Consider the following 21,143-nt stretch of genomic DNA (forward strand, 5'->3'; position numbering starts at 1 on the left):
TGTGTGTGTGTGTGTGTGTGTGTGTGTGTGTGTGTGTGTGTGTGTGTGTGTGTGTGTGTGTGTGTGTGTGTGTGTAAGTACCATGTCTTGACTACCCTTCCTTCACAGGGCATGTTGGCCTGCTGTAAAAGTATACTTATTACTGATGCCCGTTTTAACAGTCATAATGTTGCTGAGTAATTCTGGTAATAATGTGCAAGAAACAGACCAATGAAATACAAGGAATAGAGATGAAAGCAAGCACATGTAAGACCTGCTAAGAATACACCTTTTTTATATGAGGTCTAGGCCAACAAAAAAGGAAGTACAATGAGGTGTCAGTCCTCATAGAGAACAACCAAATAGATTAACAAAAGATGGAGAATAAATGTTTTGAACCATCCCTCTAAAAAGATCCCATCCCAAGGTGTCAGTCCTCATAGAGAACAACCAAATAGATTAACCAAAGATGGAGAATAAATGTTTTGAACCATCCCTCTAAAAAGAGTTCAAGTTATACAAGGCATAATGCCTTGTTTTACTGTGGGAATAATAAATACAGAGGAGAGAGTTCCCAGTCCTCTTGCTCTGTTCTTTTAATCATCTTATATGATGTACAGCAAATACTATTCCTTCCAGTCTATCTGCCATGTATATGACCAGGTTGCCACCCATAAAGAGGAAAAAGTAAATTCAAGAATACACAAAATCTAAAAATAAAGTTTCAGGAAAGAATGTGCTACAAGTGATGAGAAAAATAACTTTTCTGTCAATGAATTTCTGAATGTAAAACAAGCTAAGATCTTGCTTCAAGACTATGACTCATGGCAATACTAAAAAAATCATGTCAATAATTTAGTACTTACTGGTGGAGAAATTTATGCAAAAAGCTTTGAGACATCGTCGAAAATTTCATCAACATTCCTGGTGGCATCAATGGTTCTAACAAGACCTTTGCTCTCATAGTGTTCAATGATGGGCATGGTGGCATTCATGTAGGTGTCAAAACGTTTCTTCAAAGACTCAATGTTGTCATCAGTGCGTCCAGACCCAGCTGCTCCTCGATCCAGACAGCGCTGGGTGCACACCTGTAGGATGAAGAGGTGGGTGACATTGTAGCACACACTGTAATATGCCACTATCATGAGTGATGAGTTTATATTGTTAATGCAAACATTAGTCTCAACAATGCCCTGAGCTATCTTTAAAGAATTCTAAAATAATACACATGAACATACCTCAAGAGGGCATGTGAAGAACAAAACAAATTTAAGATCAGTTTTGTCCCCCATTTCTTTGTTCCATCCCTCATAATTATTCTTATTGCGTGGAAAGCCATCAATGAGGAAGTTGTTTTTCCCAGAATGCTGAAAAGTATTGGTACATTAATAGAGTGAAATTTAGCTTTAGGTGTATTCACTGTAAAATTATTATCTTTTCAATGAAAAAGACTCATATTTGTAACTCAATTATGCCTTATGAGTAAGGTATGAATTACCAAACATAACATGAAACATTAAACAGATGAACAAACTTTCAACATAGTTCCTTTAAAACCTTTTTACAATTATCTCAGCATCTTGTGAGGTCCCTAGATAATGGCAGCAAAAGTAGCACATAACCAACTCCTTGTGCCCACCTTCATTGCACGCTCCAGGAGACGGCAAGTGATCTCCACCGGGACAATGGTACCATTCTTAATGTGGCCATCAATGAGCTCCCCATACTCACTGCCTGATTTGGCCCTCTCCTCCCGCAGCAAGTCACCCGCTGAGAGGTGCACATATCCAAATTTCTGTAATAGAAATAAGCTATAAGGTTCAGTTTTTATAAGCTTATGATGCTGCTGGAATATGTAACTAATAAATTGCAATTCTTGAGATATGCAAACCTGATATTTAGGAAAGATTTTATAGTAATACTAAGCTGATAAACATACAATTGTAGATGACAAACATGCAAATGTAGAAGATTTTAAATCTCCAAGTGCAAGGTACAAAGAGGTAGTTATACATAAGAAGAGAATGCAATACTACACAGAAAATGCATAAGTAAGGTCTAAAAATTGATTGAATACAAAAAAAATACAAGAAAATCTCAAACCTAATTTTTACTTTTTGGAAAAAAAATACTGAAGAAAGCACTGAGATAATAGGAATATCTCAAAGCAAGGAAATGAACAGTTCCAGACATTCAGGATCATAGTATAATCTCATCTAAATAGTGATTTTAAACACTACACTTTTAAATTGAATCACAGCACAACCTTCAAGCTTTTATCAATATGATCTTCAGTACATCCTCACCTCTACAATCTTGGCACACTGAGTCCCCTTGCCAGCACCAGGTCCTCCGAGTACAAACACTACATTGTATTTAGCAGCCATGACAAGAGAATGTACTGCCCGAGAGACCCACGATACAACCATAAACCTGTTAAGCACAAGCAATATATACACCACCACCAAAACAATTAAATATAGTAGTATATTCCAACAATGTGCCTACATCATCTCACTTTTCATAAGGGTATATGAGTATATTATATAAAAAATACTGTTTATTCTTAAACATCTGAGCACCACAACCTTAATCCGGCTCATCAGGAAGTTGTTGCATGTTCAAGAAGTGTTTATATGATTCTAGGAAGAGCTTAAATAATTCATGGGAAAAAACAATGAAAAACCAACTAGTCATCTTTGTGGCCTTTGAATATATTCATAACAAGGAGCTTAAGCAATGATCCATTTTACAGCAAGGTATCTGTTAATGCTAAAACTATGGTTGTCAGTTTCATATCAACCATCTCTTCATTACAGACCTACAGCATCTTACAAAACACAAGAAGCCTATATAGAATTGCTCCCCTAACTGAAACCTTACCAGTGTAGTGGATGATGGCTAAGCAGTGAGTGAGGCAGGGAGGGAGGGATGCAAGGTGTGTGTGTGCTGGTAATTTCTCTTCAATGGTCAAGGCTACTTATGGATGTCTTGCATGAAGGTTACTACTTTCACTGTTGTACTTTTCTCAGTAATGGTAGCTCAGTATTAACCAACTCATTGCCCAATATTAACCAGGTCAAGTTTATGTGCGGAAGTTGAGCTTTAGTTTCCTATATATTGTGATAACAGTTAAAAGAAGATGGTTTTCACACTTGGAAACATGCTCTACAAGTTGTCACCTGTGTACATAATGATACAGGTGTTTAGATCTGTCCAGACAGCCTGACAGGATCAATGGAGAGAAATGAGCGTCACATATACTTGGTGGTGGGATAAATTATTGGAGAAAGAGGTGAGTTAGAAGAGCCAGACTGAAATCTCAAGTTTGGAAAAAAAGATAATAAAAAAAACATTATATATATATATATATATATATATATATATATATATATATATATATATATATATATATATATATATATATATATATATATATATATATATATACACAGATAGATAGATAGATAGATAGATAGATGATTGCATTAAAAAGGCATGTTATCTAAATCCCCTGGAAGCATGATTAAGTGAACCAGATCAATTTCTCAGTAGGATACTCAGAAACAAATACAATAATTCACAAACTTAAAAAATATAAAAGAATGAAAAATAAGTAATAATAACAATAATTCTACAGTTCTATTGTTATGTTAGGATAAGTTAGATAAGATTAGGTTAGGTTAGTGTCCTTGGGGGTGAAGCACCCCAGTTAGGTTAGCTTACTATAATTAACAGAGGTCCAGGAGAGGGGTCGGGGGGCAAAGCCCCATGTTTAGGTTTGGTTAGGTTAAGGGTCCTTAAGGGGAGAGTCCATGGGGGAGCAAAACCCATGTTGGGTTGGTTAGTTAGGTAAAGTTAGGTCAGACTAAAAATTTCCCATTTTCAAAATATGTGTCTTATCTTTAAACTTTTCCATGAATGTCCAAATTTGGTCTAATTTGGCTTCCCCTACCTACCCTAAAAACACACTTTCCCACAGATTCCCAAGCTTGATTGAGGGATCTGAGGGATGGGGGATGTGGGTGGACAGACCTATTATAAAGAATTATCCTGTATTTTTGTATACTGTTGGTCATTTAAAATCAATGAAAATAAAAATAATGAGAACATCTGACAATTTCAATCAAATCAATATCATTTACATATACTGTATAGTCTCTCTCTCTCTCTCTCTCTCTCTCTCTCTCTCTCTCTCTCTCTCTCTCTCTCTCTCTCTCTCTCTATATATATATATATATATATATATATATATATATATATATATATATATATAAAGGACAAAAAGCTTGACTAGACTAATAAAATACAAATTGATAAATACAAAAATAAAGAAAGGAAAGAAAAATTATGTACAGATGGTGTCCCGTGAGGGCTAATACTAGACATGACCAACCAGCTAGCAGCACACCAGGCACATCATTCCTGCCCAGCTGTTAGTCACCCACACTAAGTACTCACTCCACCCAAGCGTTAGGAGGCACAATGATGCAATCCCTAAGCTACTCATACCTTGGTCGGCCGGAAGCTAGCACAGCTACCGGTTGCGCAGCCCTATTTCACCTCTTTTTATATGCTTTCTCAGCCACTTAATGCGTGCACCTGAAGGAGAAGGTGTCCATAGGCAGCCCAGCACCCTCGCAGCTTCCTGCAGGTGCTACAATGCAATATTTCACTTAAAAATAAGAGACACGTTGGCCTGTCGGCCTGCCATTACCTGTCAAAAGATAGTATGGACTCCGTAATGTAATACGGACTGAGGTACTGTACACGTTTTGTTATTCATAAGTTGAATGAAATGAAGAAAAGAAGTGCGTTTACTGATAAGCAAGGTGATAATTACCAAACAGATATGACAGAATAAGTAATTAAATCAAATAGTCTGAATGACCTTTAATAATACTTGAAGACAAAAATGTTGATAAATGTAACAAAAACGGAAGGATAAAGGAAAGAAGTTTTTTTTGTTCTATCTTTTGTTGTACTTTTCTTAGATGAATATAATATGATATACAAGTCTCCTTATCTAGAGATGTCGTCTGCATTTTTGTAGAGTAGAGGATAGGGGGAGAAGAGGGGAGGGGAGGAAATGAAAAAATAATTTCCTTAAAATGAGACACATCATATATTTTTAGAGTCGTAAATACATTTGTAGTACTTTTGTGATTACTGATAACGAAATAATTGTTCGATTAAGATTAAAAAGCGCAATTATTCATAAGTAGTATGTTAGTAGTAGATCATGCATCCTAATATATATTTAGCAATGAGCCGCATGAAAATAATTCAGTGCATTGTAAGAACAGATTCCACATACTTCCATGTTTTTTTTTTTTTTTTTCGCCAAATCGTAGCTGCAGGTACAGTACAGGGAGCTGCAGGTACAGTACAGGTGCGCAGTATGTGAAAGCTGATTAATTATTTGGTATTTCATTAATAATTAATGATAATTTTTCTCAGAACTGACCCTTAAAATCGAAAAGATATAATTTAACACATGACGTCATTCTAATACGCGTTTTACCTCGGTATGGTCAAAGTGCCATGAAGAAAGTGTGCAAAAAAAATCGTTTATACGTTTGGACATCAGTGATTATTACAATGAATGTGTAGATGACTGGTTCACGCAGGCTATACATAAGATTCCTTGGGCTGCAATAGGTCTGAAGTTATATATTAGTTCATTATTTCTCCATGCAGCTCCTATGGGTGACGTGTGCCCGGGGATATCAGAAGTAGGTGGTGAATGATGATATGTTTGTAGCATTAAACCCTACACTTATATCATCGAGTCAGAACTTATCACCACCAAATAAAGAATCGAATACTACAAAAAGGCCTGGGTGCGATAGTCCTTTATCTTTCCTCAACTCTGGGCTCTTGGTATCAAACCCTCTATTGCTATCATGGTTCCCGACATGGTAGTGCGGGAAGAAAGATTTGAACGGAAAAAGAGTTGAAATTTCGTATCTGGACGCCGCGTGAAGTGCGTGAAACCCCAACAGAGATGAGTGTCGATGCGTACGGTCCCAGTTCCCAGAGTCTGACCTTCTATGACACCGAAGAGCCTGACCTTCTGGGGGCTGACACGCAGGGGTCTGAGTATGAGTTCAACTTGACCCTCGGCAGCCAGACCCAGACCCAGGGTGATCCACTGGACAAGACTCAGCCCTCCCACAGCCAGGTGAGGGGGAGGAGATACTCATGGGAAGGGTTGTGTTACTGGGAGGGACTGTGGCAGCTGTAATAGAAGTGTTAGTTAACCTGTTTCCTTATCTCTCGGTTTTTAGTCCTTGCTGTTCCTAAATTTTTATCTGTGTTCAGTCAACAGTCATAATTTTGCCGTGTGTTGTATTGTGGTCATTGGAGGGAAGGTGGTAGTTGTAGAGTTAGTTGTAGTTAGCCCCTCTCGTTTTATGATTCCCTATCCATTTTTTCCTTGTGATATTTCTTTCTGCTAAATGCCCACGTGCTTATCCTACAATCTTAATCTTGTAATGTAGGGGTTGTTGCACGCATAGGGAATGTGGTGAATGCTGAGAAAGTGTTAGCTAACCTGTCTGCCTTTCTGTTTCTATTTCCTTACCTTTTCCACATGCTACTACCACTTCCAAAATTTCCATATGTTTATTCAGCAATCTTAATCTTGTTATAGTGGGGGTTTGTTGTACTTTAAAGGAAGTTAGCTGCCGAAGGGGAAGAATTAGTTAACCTGTCTGCCTGTCTATCAGTCAGTTTCCATCTGTCTTTCTATGTTGACCCTAAATTTCCATCATCACTTATTCCCCCCAAAAAGTTCATCCCTGCCTATCCTGTAATTTATTTTATTTATTTATTTATTTTTATTAGTAATCTTCCATTATACTAGAGTTTCCGTCATTGTATCTTTTGAGTATTGTTCTTCATGTCTTTCCAATTATTGTATCCTCCTGAAGTGGTTGCTTCTTTTTTGGTATAATTGCAGTTTCCCCCAATAAACCATATGTAAGTATGAAGTGTCTCACGGTCTAGATCACACTGCTAGGAGCATTTCTAACCCCATATTACCTTGTCGCAAACAAATAACAAGGTCGGGACGGAATTTCAAAGATTTACCTCAGTTTTTAAGTGGGATCCTGTTTCCACAGTCATTGAAAGGATAGTGAGTGTGTTTGTTGTCAATGCTGGAGTGTGTTCGTGTGTTTGTTATCAATGCCGTGCAGACGCTTTAGGTAAGGTTAGGTTAGGATAGGTTAGGTTAGGATAGGTAAGATTAGGTAAGGTTAGGTTAGCTTTCTGGTTGTTTTCGAATATACTAATGGTGGGGGTTCAAGGGGGGCACAGCCCCCTGGTTATAATAGGTTTTTGGTTTGCTACATTTAGGAAATTTCCTTGACTTCTAGGGAAATTTCCCTATATTTTCAAAGTCTATATATCACTCGTATGTGCCCCCCCCCAAAAAAAAAAAAAAAAAAATGGTTCCCCACAGGCCCCCAAGCTTGCTGGAGGGGTTGGGTGGGGGGTGGGGATAGAGATTGGGGATATTGGGTGAAACTGCAAATTTCTCTCTCTCTCTCTCTCTCTCTCTCTCTCTCTCTCTCTCTCTCTCTCTCTCTCTCTCTCTCTCTCTCTCTCTCTCTCTCTCTCTCTCTCTCTCTCTCTCTCTCCAGTTACATGTCTTGTTACCACTGCTTCATACTGTATAGGATGAATATTTATAAAGTGCAAGGTGAGAATTAGCTGAAATACTATATATTGCTGTATTATGTACTTTAGTTTGGTTCATAAAACACATGTTAATTTTAAAAGTTTGAAGGAAGTGCACTCCACAAGGTTATTTTTATTTTGCTATATGTGCCTGTACTGTGTGCCAAAGTTTGCACAATTTCACGTATACTTAAAGGTCATGCTAAAATCATCTTTGGTTTCTCTTTCATTGATGGTGTCCTAAGCACCAGGTATACAAAGTGCACTGGAATGGTGGTTATTAGAGTCCCCATGAGTTTTCTCAACTATCCGGCTTCCAATATAAGGTGGTGTGTTCAGTACTTTACAATTCTTTCACCTGAAGCAGGACCTGACTTTTTTGGAAGCTTCAAGAACACCTGCAAAGCCTCCTGCACCATCTGGACAAGGGCAAGGATCTGTACCTAGTAGTTGAATTCTAGCATTTAGAGATTGGAGAAGTTGATGAAAGAGTACCAGAACCTCAAGAAGATCCAAAAGTGAGATGACACACAAGCGAAGACTTTTCAGGGCTCCCTTGGTGTCCTCTTCAACGTCGGAGCCAGTGAGACCTAGGCACAGATGACTATAGAAGAGGATTGCGTGTTTTACCAAAATCCAACACGGGGATGTCACCTCCTGCAGCATGTCTGGCCCTGATTTCATGACAATGGAGAGGGAGAGTTGGAAGCGACTTCGGGAAGAACAAGAGAAGGCGAGCAGGGCAAAACCAGAGGCTGAGGCAGCAGTGGCAGCGGCTCAGCTGTCTTCCACATCTTCCAACCTCAAGTCCCAGGACAACAAAGACTTTGGTCATACTGCTTGTTACTTGACAGTGTCTGCAGCACCTCCCATGCGACCGAAAACATCTTTGCTTCCCCTGCTGCCATGTCAGCCCTTGATTGAGTCAACCTGCCAGAATTGTAGAGCCGTGGCAGGGATCCTTGGTCATGATCTCTCAAATCTGACTCTCCCTAGAAGCTCAGTCTGGCAGTCTAAGCAGTAGGCATGGCTTCAAGCTGACACTCAATATCAAGAAGACTTCACCCCTAAAGGTTCACTTCTGCAATGGGATGCCAAATTTCTCCCAGACTACACTTTGTATGGGGGGATGGAAGACTGTGGCTATACTGATTACTGGCTTGGGTTCCTCAGCCTGAGCTTCTTGGATGGAGGGGGTGACCAGCGGGCCAAGATTCGGTCCCCCTGGTCCAACGCATCACATGTGGTCGATGGGGAAGGGATTGTACATCCTGAAGATCTTCCTCTTCCTGAGACCAGTTTCATCTCACTGCCAAGGAATCGTGTGCCATCAGATCACTTTTGCTTTTTGTGACATTCATGACCTTGATTTGTGTCAGGTTCTTGAATGAGGCTCCGTGTGGAATACAGGACCCCCCACACTTGGACTACCTCTAAACTCTTCAAGTTTACCTGGACAAAGAGGTCGCAGGTGCTGCCATCATTGCCTTTGCATGCCATCTCTGGTATCTGGTGGAGCACCTGGTTGGTCTGTCTTTCTTTGATGAGGATGTGGATGGGGCAAAGAAGCACAAGATGGTGACCAATCTCAAGTGGGAGAAGAAGCCAGGGTGCTCACCTCCTGTTGCTTACAAGGAGTCCCAGAGATCAGAGTTGGGTTGGAGGAGTTCATGACCAAGAGGACACTGAAGATGTTTAGCATCATTGCTGGGCAGGGGAAGAAAGCAAAATCATCCTTCTTGAAAGAAGAACATGGAACATGAGAGATGAAGTCTGTGGGCTCTTTGAAGGTCATGAACAATGCAGCAGAAAGTACTGTTTCCCTCTTCTAGACTTTCATATTCTGTTTTGTTCTATTCATATTCATATTCTAGCTGGAGCTGACAGGCTGAATGTTAATATGTGTATGAGTGTGTGGGGCTTTGGGTCCCTGTGGGATTGTCAGCCCAGTATATAGATAGATAGATTGAACACCAAACATTAGCCCTCAGTGATGAAAGAGAACTAGCCTTCAGTAATCATCCTAATGCAAGAAGCCATAGAAGTATTGTTGCATAATTTTTGTTTTCATGTGAACTAAGCATTACTAAAGGTATAAATGTAAAAACTTTGAAGAAGACTTGGTAAAGACAACTTAGAAGCTTGTCCTCATTGATTAAACTTTTCGTGGCTGTTAACAGACATAAATATATTGTAAAATGTTGGCAAACATATTATCTGCAGTATTGAACTTTGGAGTGAACTTTTAATGGCTGTCATCGCCATTATCAGGAGTATAACATCAGTGATAACGTACTTGTTGCATGGTGTCAAAAACCTCAGTATTGGAAGATTTCCGTGGCATTTAACTCAGAATGTGAAATAGTGAACAATTATGATGGGAATTAAAACACTTGAAGAAATGTAGTAGCTGCAGCATTCATACATCATGTGCCCCACATTACTGACATTATCATAAAGGCGAACAGGTCCCAATGAGGAAATGTTTTAGATATGCCCATACTTCAGTCACTGATATGCTACAGAATTTGGAACAAACAAGATACAGCTGATAAGGATGATTGGCCTTCAGCAGGGTATTGCAGGGCTGCTAGAGGTTTCCTTCTTTTTCATAATAGTTACCATAATGAAACAATTATTCAAGATGTTTTCTTATCATCTGTGCCTGCCATCAGTGTATCCCCATGTGTCAGCAGATAAATATGCAAAGTAAGGCTGGGGTGTGAAGTATTTGGTAGAAAGGTCAACAAACAGTTAAAATAACTATGATGAGGTGATGGATAGACATATATTTACTACAGTAATAGGAAAAGAATAATGATAAATGTAATAAATACCATCATATTTTCAAAAGTTTTGGCAATGAAAACAGAAGATAGTGTTTATTATAGTTCTTATTTGTTTGATTCCCCAAGATGTTACCATACCATTAAGAATTGTATTTGCATATTGTAAACAAGTATTGGGGTGCTAAATCTAAATGTATTGCAGGTTACTGTCAATGGAGATGTAGAAGCAGAGGTGGAGAAAGTGACAGAAACCCTAGGAGAACTGCAGTTTGAGGAGGAGGAAGATGAAAATGCCTTCTATACCAAGGTGAGTCTAATTGAACATTATGAAGATAGAATATTTGATTACTGAAATATTAATAGGTTTTACTTTGAGTCACGTTCAGTTGCTCGTGTTGCATAAATTGTTGTATTGCAGGAGCTCCCTGAGTGGGCCTGCCGGTACTGTGGCATCCATGACCCAGCCTCAGCCGTAATGTGCAATGTGTGCCACAAGTGGTTCTGCAATGGCCGCGGCAACACCTCTGGCTCTCACATCATCAACCACTTGGTGCGCGCCAAACATAAGGTGCGACCTGTTTTGCAGCTCCATGTGATTTCATTGTGGCTCTTTTTATTGTTTATTATTATTATTATTTTATTTTTTTATCATTTTATTTATTTATTTTTTTTTTTATTCTATTTATATAAATAATTTATTTTTATTTATTTATTTATTTATTTATTTTTTTTTTTTTTTTTCTTTCTTTTGGATCAAGTAGCTATATTTTAAATAGTACTATAAAAATATAATTTAGATGTGTAGTACCTCTTTAAATAGCTTTTCATTCCCTAAACATTCATGGTTATTTCCTATTTCTCTTTTACTTGTCAAAGTCAGTAATGTTATCTGCCTTGGTATTGGTTTGGAGCAGGAGGTGAGCCTGCACAAGGATGGCCTGGTGCGGGACACTGTGCTGGAGTGCTATGCTTGTGCTGTCAAGAATGTCTTTGTGCTGGGCTTCATTCCTGCCAAGGCTGAGTCTGTGGTGGTACTACTGTGCCGCCAGCCCTGTGCTGCCCAGAGCTCTCTTAGGGACATGAATTGGTGAGTCTGAAGGAATTCCATTTCAAAGCTGAAAAATTGTTGCAGTTTGGTACATTTGCCTATATGACTTTGACTCTATTCCTTTGTTCCTTTGCAAACTTACTGTAAAAGGAGTGACCACAACAGAGAAGTTTCTGGGTACTTCTTTCTTTGTATGTATTGCTTGCACCTCAGTCCTCTCAGATTTAATATACTCCCCTGCATTTATGGATGGTCTTCTATTTACACTCCCTTGCTTTTAAATTCAGATCTCATTATTACCCTTTGCTGTGTCAGGCTTCCTTAAACTATGATATTTATAGCATTTTTTTCCTTCCTGTCCAAAGATATTAATTTGTTTTATTTTTAGTATCTTGCCCTATGATCAAACAATCTTTGTCTGTGTTTATTTATTTGATATGCAAGCTTATTTGCAAACATTCTCATTATTATATTAGTAAGGAGCTTGAACTTTTCAGTATTTAGACAATCAGGCAAATGTAAAAGTAAAAGGTTGAAGGAAAGGCCTTAAAAAGTATTAGGTCACATTCAAAGCCTAAGATACTAAGAGATTGAATGGTATGTATTGGATAAAAGACATTAAAATACATATATCTTACATACAGTGGAATTTGTTCTCCTAGCTGAGAATAGAGGTGAACAAAATTTGAGATCTGTAAATTGGTAGTAGCATGCATAATTTTAAGTCTGAGTGAAGTGCTTGACCGGTAGGGATCCTGAGCAGTGGAAGCCCCTGATCAACGACCGTGCACTGCTGCCTTGGCTGGTGCGTGTCCCCTCTGAGGCTGAGCAGTTGCGTGCCCGCCAGATAACAGCACAGCAGATCAACAAGCTGGAAGAATTGTGGAAGGAGAATGCCTCAGCCACCTTTGATGACCTGGAGAGGCCAGGGGTGGATGAGGAGCCCCAGCAAGTGTGTCTCAGGTTGGTAGTTAACTTTGTATGTTTCTTGTGATATCCCTTGTAGTTAGAAAAGAAAAATTTTGTAAATGGAAAATAATCTCAGAAAAAAAAATATCCATTGTAAATTGTATGTCTCACACTATTACTGTGTTAGGTACGAGGATGGTTTCCAATACCAGAACATCTTTGGTCCATTGGTGAAGTTGGAAGCAGATTATGACAAAAAGCTGAAGGAATCCCAGACCCAAGACAAGATTGAAGTGCGCTGGGACATTGGCCTCAACAAGAAGATCTGTGCTTACTTCACTCTTGCCAAAACTGATGGAGGTAAGATCAGAACCATTTATTTGACATTTGATAAAGAAAGAAAGCATGGCACTTAGTAAGCCAAAAATATCACACCTTTATTCACCTGCCAGACATGCGGCTGATGCATGGGGATGAGCTACGGCTGAGGTACCTGGGAGACCTGCATAAGCCCTGGTCTGGGGTGGGGCATGTCATCAAGATCCCAGACAACTTTGGGGAGGAGGTGGGCATAGAGCTGAAATCCAATGTTGGAGTGCCCACAGACTGCCGGGACAAGTTCGTGGTTGACTTTGTGTGGAAGTCAACTAGCTTTGATAGGTGCGTTGTTTTCTTTTTCTTGTGTTTTGTTTTTGCGTGCCACGTATTTTAGCCATAAGCTCTCTCACACACCATGGTAAAGATAGTAATCATAGTAATTGGAGTGCTATGTTACATTCCATCACATAAAATTTCGTAGTAATCATAGTAATTGGAGTGCTACGTTACATTCCATCACATAAAATTTCCAAGAAAATATCACATGTAAGACATACAACTTACAAAACAGTTCTTAGATGCTTCAGAAAATGGATTTATGATGAGTTTCAGCTATCCTATATAATTTTCTTCACTGCTTACATGCTATATTTGCACATACCACTACCTGTATTTCTAAACATTATTTTGATAAAAATGTATTGATAGGCACTCGGCCTTGCTTATCCCTTAAACAATAGTGACTCATTTAATTATTTTTGGTTTTCACTTTACATTTAATCATGTTTTATGTGTTCTTCCTTTTTGTTGTTTTAAATTTATTTTCTAAAATGTAATAAGCAGCTGGTTCAACATTTTAACCATGTGTATGGATGTGTGTTCCTAGGATGCAGGCTGCCCTACGCAAGTTTGCTGTTGATGACTCCTCTGTATCACCCTACATATACCATCGTTTGCTGGGTCATGTGGAGATCGATGAACTTATCTTCCGCCATATTCACCTTCCCAAGCAGCTGTCTGCTCCTAATCTGCCAACCCTCAATAACTCCCAGGTAAAGAACTAAGCTTTATTTTAATTTGGATTATTATGAAATTGTATGATTTTTTCCCAGGGGTGGATGTCCTATTTTGACTGGTCTTTTATTGAATTAAGATACTCAGTTCATGTATTGTGAAGAAATGAGTTTTGTGGTTACTTATTTATATTTTACTATCTTCTTAGAAGCTTTGATGCAGTTCAGACTGTTAGATATGTGCTGATGATGATTCTTATCCTTTGCAGCAATATGCCCTGAAACATGCCTTGCAGCGACCTCTGTCTCTCATCCAAGGCCCCCCAGGCACAGGCAAGACAGTGACCTCAGCCACCATTGTGTACCAGCTGGTGAAGCAGACAGGTGGCTCCGTGTTGGTGTGTGCTCCTTCAAATACTGCAGTCGATCAGCTCACTGAGAAGATACACAAGACTGGCCTGAAGGTTAGACCTGTTTCCCATTCTACAGATCTCAGGCTTGATGAAGTCTCACCCTCTGACATTTAACTGATTTCATCTGTGTTGTTTAAAGGCTCTTAATTACATTAAGAGCCAATTATTATCATACAATAAAAATTTGCACTTCATACCTAAAAGTATCAAGGTTTTTTGCATAAAGGACTCCTTTTGCCTGCAGGTGGTGCGGCTGTGTGCCAAGTCCCGTGAAGCCATTGACTCTCCCGTGTCCTTCCTTGCCCTCCATAACCAGATCCGTAATCTAGAGGAGTGAGTATTAATGCCTTGTCCTTTGACAGTTGGATGATATTTTCAGACATGAAACTCTTTACACTTGAAATTTTTCTAAAAGTTTGTTAATTAAAACTTGGATGTTACAGTAATGGTGAGCTTCAGAAGTTGCAACAGCTAAAGGAGGAAACTGGTGAGCTGTCATCTGCTGATGAGAAACGTTATCGCATGCTCAAGAAACAGGCTGAAAAGGTAAGTTTGTGAAGATGTCTTGTATCACATGCTGTCACAGTGTTGTGCCACTCTAGTATTTATGAACAAAGATTGTGTGATTGGAGCAAATATGTGATCTTTAACATGTTGCAGACCTTGCTGGAGGCTGCTGATGTCATCTGCTGCACATGTGTGGGTGCTGGAGATCCCAGGTTGGCTCGTCTTAAATTCCACTCCATCCTAATTGATGAATCCATGCAGGCCACCGAACCTGAGTGCATGGTGCCAGTATGTATATTGCCTTATTACATGCTCCATAATTTGATATGTGCCATCTTGAGAACTGTGGACTTATTTGGAAGTTTATGTGCTTTGTTAGAAATTGCAAAGAAGTAACTTAATGGCAAATGTTTGGCTTTAGGTCGTATTGGGAGCCAAGCAGGTCATTCTGGTAGGGGACCACTGCCAGCTGGGGCCAGTGGTGATGTGCAAGAAGGCTTCTCGTGCAGGGCTCTCACAGTCCCTGTTTGAGCGTCTGGTGGTTCTGGGCATTCGACCTTTCCGTCTTACTGTCCAGTATCGTATGCATCCACAGCTAGCACAGTTCCCTTCAAACTTCTTTTATGAAGGTTCCCTACAGAATGGTGTGGCTGATGGTGAGTAATGACATGTAATAGGATGAAAACAGGGTATTTTCATGTTTCTGCATGAGAATTTTGCATCATTACCTATTAAGAGTTGTATTATCTCTAAAGTAGGGCAAGATCCCCCAGAAAGAGAAGTAGCATAGACAAGATATGTAATTTTTTATTATGAGAATAAAATACAGGTGGGATTTCTGTGTCCTGGCTTCATGTTGTGCCTTTATTTAATTAGAGGTGAACTCGCCATGGTGTCACTTCACACCGAGTTTTCTTGCTTAACAGCTGATCGCACCATGAAGGGTGTAAGTTTCCCCTGGCCCCAAGCAGACAAGCCACAGTTCTTCTATGTCACATCTGGTCAAGAGGAGATTGCTGGTTCAGGAACCTCCTACCTGAATCGCACTGAAGCTTCCAGTGTGGAGAAGCTGGTTACTCGCTTCCTTAATTCCGGGGTGAAACCAGAGCAGATTGGAGTTATCACCCCATATGAGGGCCAGAGAGCTTACTTGGTTAGTTTTGCACACCACTGTATCTGTACAGTTATTTGGTATTTAATATATTGCATAATTATATGATTTCTCATTACTAGTTTCATCAGGACTCCAGCTTGTGATTGTCAGTACCTTTTTCTCTTTGCTTTATTGGGCATAATCCTTCACCCCTTTCACCCTTATAACAAGGACCCATTGGCTGTGTTATAGGTCCAGTACATGCAATACCAGGGACCTCTCAACCAGAAGCTGTACCAACGCCTGGAGGTAGCCAGTGTGGATGCATTCCAGGGCCGTGAGAAAGATCTCATCATTATGTCTTGTGTGCGATCAAATGAACACCAGGGCATTGGCTTCCTCTCTGACCCTCGTCGTCTCAATGTGGCACTGACCCGAGCTCGTTATGGTATCATCATTGTTGGCAATCCTAAAGTGCTCTCCAAGGTACCCTCAATATGTTCAACAGTAGTGCTTCTAATATGCTGTATTTATTTAATTGAAACCAAGAGAAGCTATCAACTACATTGAAATTGTTACAAAGGTTGTGACTGTCTCTGAAGATGATCACTGAAACCTCAAAACCCCCCAAAAATAAAAATTTCAATAAGGTGTGTCATGCACTGAAAATCCTGTCAGGTCTTATACCCTTAATTAACTTTTAAACTAAGTGATGTAGTCTCTCTTTTATACTTTCTTTGAGTATGTTCATGCATTCCTCATGTATTTTTAAGTATTTTGCAACTTACAGTGCAAGCATAAAGCCTGATTTTCCACATCCATCTCAGTATTTAACTTTGAATAAGTTTTCTCTTTTATTGTTCTGAATATACTAAACAAAAATAATATTTATTTTTCTTCAATTTAGCAAGGACTATGGAACCATTTGCTCCATCACTTCAAGGAGAAGAAGGTGTTGGTGGAAGGACCCCTCAACAACCTTAAGGAGTCTATGATGCAGTTCAGCAAGCCCAAGCGTTTGGTTAATGCTGCCAATCCAGGCTCTCACTTCATGACCACTGCTATGTATGACGCCCGTGAGGCCATGGTACCCGGCTCTATGTATGATCGCTCTGGTCCCATTAATGGTGCCACACCACAACCCTCACCCTACTTCAGAGGTGTGTTCCTGACTGTCTGTTATTTCATTTAGTACTCTTCATATCAAATAGTAGTAACTGAAATAGTTGAAATAAAGATAGAACTAATAGATCATATGTATTAGGAGGAAAATTTATATTGTTTTTATATGGTGATTCAGGTCCACCCTATGACATGTACGGCCGTGCCCATGACACCCTGGATTACATCTCTACTGAGCACTCTCAACCTGGCCTCAGCAACTTACCAGTCCCAGTGGGGATGTTCATGAATATGGCCCATGTGCCACCTCGCTTCTATCAACAGCATCAGCAGGCTCTAGCAGCCCGGGGTGGCCGTGTGGGAGGAGTTGGAATGCGTGGTAACAGGGCCGGCTCAAGGAAACAGACCAAGAACATGGGTGGGGCAGGTGCTCCTCAGCTCTCCCAGCCTTTCAGTCAGGATCCCTCCATGCAGAGTTACTCACAGCCAGGACTCACCCAGGGTCACCTCTCACAGGTATAGACCATAAGGTTTCCAGACTCTTCATTATCATTGTTACCTTTATTTTGAAAGCATTTGGTTGAGTTCAAATTCTCTTAGTCAGGTTATAGTAGTTGATCAAGCTGTATGATTGTACACTTTATTCAGGTCACCATGCATTATTATGGCAATCATATTCTTTTATTCTTGTAAATTTTTGCAGGAGTATGAAGTTGAAGTGTTGATAAAAACTTCAAATTGTATGACTGCATCTTGTGTTTCAGGGCATGTCTGGTCCTGGCCTAAGTGGACTGTCTCAAGGATTGTCTCAGGCTGAGCTATCCCAGGACTCCTACATGGTGGATCAGTTCCAGAGTCAGACCGATGGCCTTCTCTCTCAAGACTCCACTTACCAGGGCGATCGTGCGTTCTTCACCCCAGCATCACAAACGCACCACTTCTCACAGGTAATTTTAAGTTCCATTTCAAGATTCATTGTTTTTTTATGTTTTTTGTATTACATACTTTTGATTCCCCTCTTATCTTATCCTCTTTGTCAGTGAACTACTGACTTACAAATCTTTGTTTGCAGCCATACTGATGGCCGACCTGAGGACACCCTGGCGCATGAAGGCGATGAAGCAGCGCACCAGAGCAGCAAACAGCAGGTGGAGTAAAAGAGGGAGACCCACAGCAGGCACAGCAGCAAGAAAAGCAGCACAGAGAATAGCAGGGTAGAGCAGTCACCCACCAGGGTTGCCACACTCGGGCCCTCTCAGCAAGGAAGCTGGGGGAGGCAGATCACTATTATGGGAGCACTGTCTCGCAGGCTAGTGGAGTGCCACCTGCACTCTGGAGCTAGGGAGGAGGGTGGCATTTTCATCAAAAATGTTAAAATTTTCCTCTAAAATCTCAATACAGTAGTTGCCTACTGTTTTAAAAAAAATTCCTGAATAAAAGCAGTGAAATAATCAGGTATTCTTCTGGAGAGATTATTGCCAATGGCCAAGACAAGGGCAGGACACCCATTCCTAAAGCAATGATATTAGACAGTGTGTGACCCCACTCTGCCGGCCCATGGCAGACAGGTGACAGCTGTGCTGACTTGTGTCCTGACCAGCAGTGAGGCTCACTCCCCTCACTCCTCCATCACCTCTCGGCACTACCATTGCGTGGGGCTTTGGCAGCCGGAGAGGCACGGCATTCACCCAACGTACATCCAGTTGTTGTCAGATCCGTCTGTTTCTGTTGCGTAACATTGTTTTGGGGAATTAAGATCTTTTGTTTATTTTGGGTACTTGGTTTGGTAGGTCTGGGTAGTGCCACACCTGCACCCCAGCACACTCTTCTGTACTTAATTTACTTCTTGTTTCTTGTCTATCACTGAATGATTGATTTATCTCTGCATCACAAAAGTTGTCTTTTTCCTGTGACAAAATTCCTTGAGTATGAGTTTTATTGCGGCACTTGTAAAAGATGTGTCTTAAGAAAAGCACTTCTATTAACCGTTGTTGAGAAGAGAATATTGTTGAAGAATGAGTACAAATTTTTAACAGCTTCTTTGCTTTCAAGTATCTAAACTTCTGAGATATTTTTATTTAATTTTATTTCACTTGCTCTATATTTAACCCAAGCATTGCAAGTTTTAAATATGGCATTTATGGTTTTCATGGATTGTAATAACAGTGATTGATGATACAAAGGTGAAAAAAAAAAAGAGTAATATGCATAGGATCAGTTTTCATCAAAGTAATTTACTTGCCAGAACATTTTCTGGATGAGATAAAATATTTACTTTCCATGTAGAATGTCATCACATTCTTAGTGTTTATCAAGGATTTACTTAAAGTGACAGGTTACAGAGTTCTGTTTTGTGTGATTTGTAACAATTGGTTGTATTCTCTGCTGTCTGGCAAATTATACTTCTACCTCCATGACTCCAGCTCTTGCATGTCTGAGAACATTGGCTCTTTCAGTGAATATTTCTCACCTTCACTTCTTATCCTGCAACAGGCAGACTCCTGTGACTGGAATCATAGAGCTACATAATGTTCCATTGAAGTGGTCTATGTAGGTGTGAGGCTTGTTCATATCAAGGAGTCAGACTTGTAGTAGGAGAACTCTGAACTGTGTTATTGGGTCATTTAAGTCTGATTTTATTTTTCCTGAACTGTCGAGGAAACTGATAAAACAATAAAATTTGATTACTCTTTCATGTTTCATTGGATATTTTTCCATGTTTTTTCACTACCTCTCTGTTGCCTAAGGATGCCAACCACTATTACATTTAAATTGGCCATGGACCCATATAGGTAATTTGGAGATATCAAGCTGCAACTCTAAATATATGGTATTTCTGAATTCAGAGACCAGAGGATGCAAATATGCACCTGTATTTAGCTGATGCTGTATTTTGCTGATGTCATTCTAAAATTATTTTTGATGAACAAATATGCGGGACTGATTCCACTCTTTTATGGCTTCTTTTAACTTTCTCAGCTCCTACAAAGTTAGTATCTGTCACAATGTAGGGATTTAACTTGTCCTCTCTTAGCTATAAATCTTAAGAGCAATAATGAAAGAATCTAGACAGCTTTTTCAATGTATACAGCTCTCACTGTGAGATGTCAAAAGCACACCATTTTTTTTGACATGATTATCCTGTCCTGATGTAGAATGGTCCAAAACAGTCTACACTTATGTTAGTAAATGGTGGTTCAACTGAGCATCTGAGCACACTGTCATCAGGAAGATTGGACATTTGTTGCTGCATGACAGACACCTGATACCTGCGACATTTAACACACTCTCCAATCACCTTACTGTTGTAGTACCTTTCGATAATCCAATACCTTTCCCTTAGTGAACACAAAACATGTTCTTTTGAGTCTCTGATGATTATATCAGTAAAATAATGTTTGTTTGGGAGGATCACTGAGTAATTATTATCAAAACTAAGAGAAGCATTTGCAGGTCTAGCTTCTACTCTTAGCAAGCCATCGTTCAAGAGTGGTTTCAACTTGGCAATTGAACTCTTCCTATTCACAATCTCATTCTTCCTCAAAGCTTTCAATTCCTCGTCAAAAGTTTCTTCTTGAACTACCTTGACAACTGCACTCTCTGCTTCCTCTAATTCCTTTACAGTGAGGTATCCATTGTCCTTATTACTTTTTTTTTTTTTTTTTTTTAGTGCAGGACTTGTGTAACTGCCTTCTTCAACTTAGTAGTATTGGAACAGTTTGCAGTTTAGCAATAGGGTTGATATTATTTATGACATTACTAGCACCACTGAACTTCTTAATTTCTAAGTCCCCATCATTCAGTGACATCACTGAAGTTTCACAAGACCATTCACCTTCCTCTTTGCATAAGAACTCTGGACCCTTGAGCCACTGCACTTTACAAACCTCTGGAGTCTAGATGCATCATCTGCTGAATTCAGTGCAGAAGTAAACTCCACTGCTCCAGCTGTGAGCCATCATGGATGACAGACAGACAGCCACATAAGTATGAAATCTAGACTTATCATTTCTGATATACCTCAAAACAGTGGTACTATCAGTTCAGAAAACTATTTTCTCTATGGGTATTTCTAAGGTATTTACAATGATGTGATTGACTTTGACAAAGGTCACAGCTGCCATTAACTCAAGGCGAGGAACAGTGATTGCCTTCAGTGGTGTCACAAGTGCTTTACCAAACAAAAATTCATATTGGACATCACCAACTGCACTGGCTAATCTTAAATATGATACCGTTCCATATCCTCTTTCACTAGCATCACAG

General features: G+C 39.7%; 2 protein-coding genes across 5 annotated transcripts in view; one reads left to right on the forward strand and one right to left on the reverse strand.

The window, feature by feature from the left end:
- LOC135089716 (UMP-CMP kinase 1-like) overlaps positions 1-4,825 on the reverse strand; it is a 7,708-nt gene extending 2,883 nt beyond the window's left edge. Inside the window, exons 1-5 of one of the 3 annotated variants that reach the window (XM_063985677.1) lie at positions 4,697-4,825; positions 2,286-2,412; positions 1,619-1,774; positions 1,218-1,346; positions 846-1,067 (exon numbers count right to left, since the gene is read on the reverse strand). In XM_063985677.1, coding sequence (XP_063841747.1) covers positions 858-1,067; positions 1,218-1,346; positions 1,619-1,774; positions 2,286-2,408 — 618 coding nt within the window. In that variant the 5' untranslated portion in view covers positions 2,409-2,412; positions 4,697-4,825 and the 3' untranslated portion in view covers positions 846-857. Of the gene's footprint in view, positions 1-845; positions 1,068-1,217; positions 1,347-1,618; positions 1,775-2,285; positions 2,413-4,491 lie in introns of all 3 variants that reach the window. The other 2 variants (XM_063985676.1, XM_063985678.1) reach the window with 2 other exon arrangements.
- Positions 4,826-5,859: 1,034 nt separating this feature from the next.
- LOC135089714 (regulator of nonsense transcripts 1-like) lies at positions 5,860-19,567 on the forward strand. Of its 2 annotated transcripts, none has more exons than XM_063985673.1 (19): positions 5,860-6,163; positions 10,657-10,761; positions 10,873-11,022; positions 11,369-11,541; positions 12,253-12,465; positions 12,599-12,771; positions 12,864-13,071; positions 13,616-13,781; positions 14,012-14,206; positions 14,400-14,488; positions 14,599-14,701; positions 14,816-14,950; positions 15,084-15,318; positions 15,589-15,815; positions 16,008-16,241; positions 16,663-16,915; positions 17,056-17,393; positions 17,642-17,824; positions 17,950-19,567. In XM_063985673.1, exons 1-19 carry the CDS (start codon positions 5,987-5,989, stop codon positions 17,956-17,958), a joined length of 3,366 nt encoding a protein of 1,121 aa, XP_063841743.1. In that variant the 5' UTR covers positions 5,860-5,986; the 3' UTR covers positions 17,959-19,567. The 2 variants fall into 2 exon arrangements, with proteins under 2 accessions (XP_063841743.1, XP_063841744.1); XM_063985674.1 differs by lacking the exon at positions 5,860-6,163 and adding an exon at positions 10,356-10,374.
- The last annotated feature ends 1,576 nt before the right edge of the window (positions 19,568-21,143 follow it).

The sequence above is a fragment of the Scylla paramamosain genome, chromosome 33 (genome assembly GCF_035594125.1).
Source record: "Scylla paramamosain isolate STU-SP2022 chromosome 33, ASM3559412v1, whole genome shotgun sequence".
Taxonomy (NCBI): Eukaryota; Metazoa; Arthropoda; class Malacostraca; order Decapoda; family Portunidae; genus Scylla; species Scylla paramamosain.

Bases quoted from the DNA above. Each gene is read 5' to 3' on its own strand.
- LOC135089714 (XM_063985673.1), top strand. From the start codon at position 5,987: ATGAGTGTCGATGCGTACGGTCCCAGTTCCCAGAGTCTGACCTTCTAT. The intron at 13,072-13,615 runs GTGCGTTGTTTT...GTGTGTTCCTAG, and splicing joins AAGTCAACTAGCTTTGATAG to GATGCAGGCTGCCCTACGCA. The intron at 14,207-14,399 runs GTTAGACCTGTT...TTTTGCCTGCAG, and splicing joins TACACAAGACTGGCCTGAAG to GTGGTGCGGCTGTGTGCCAA.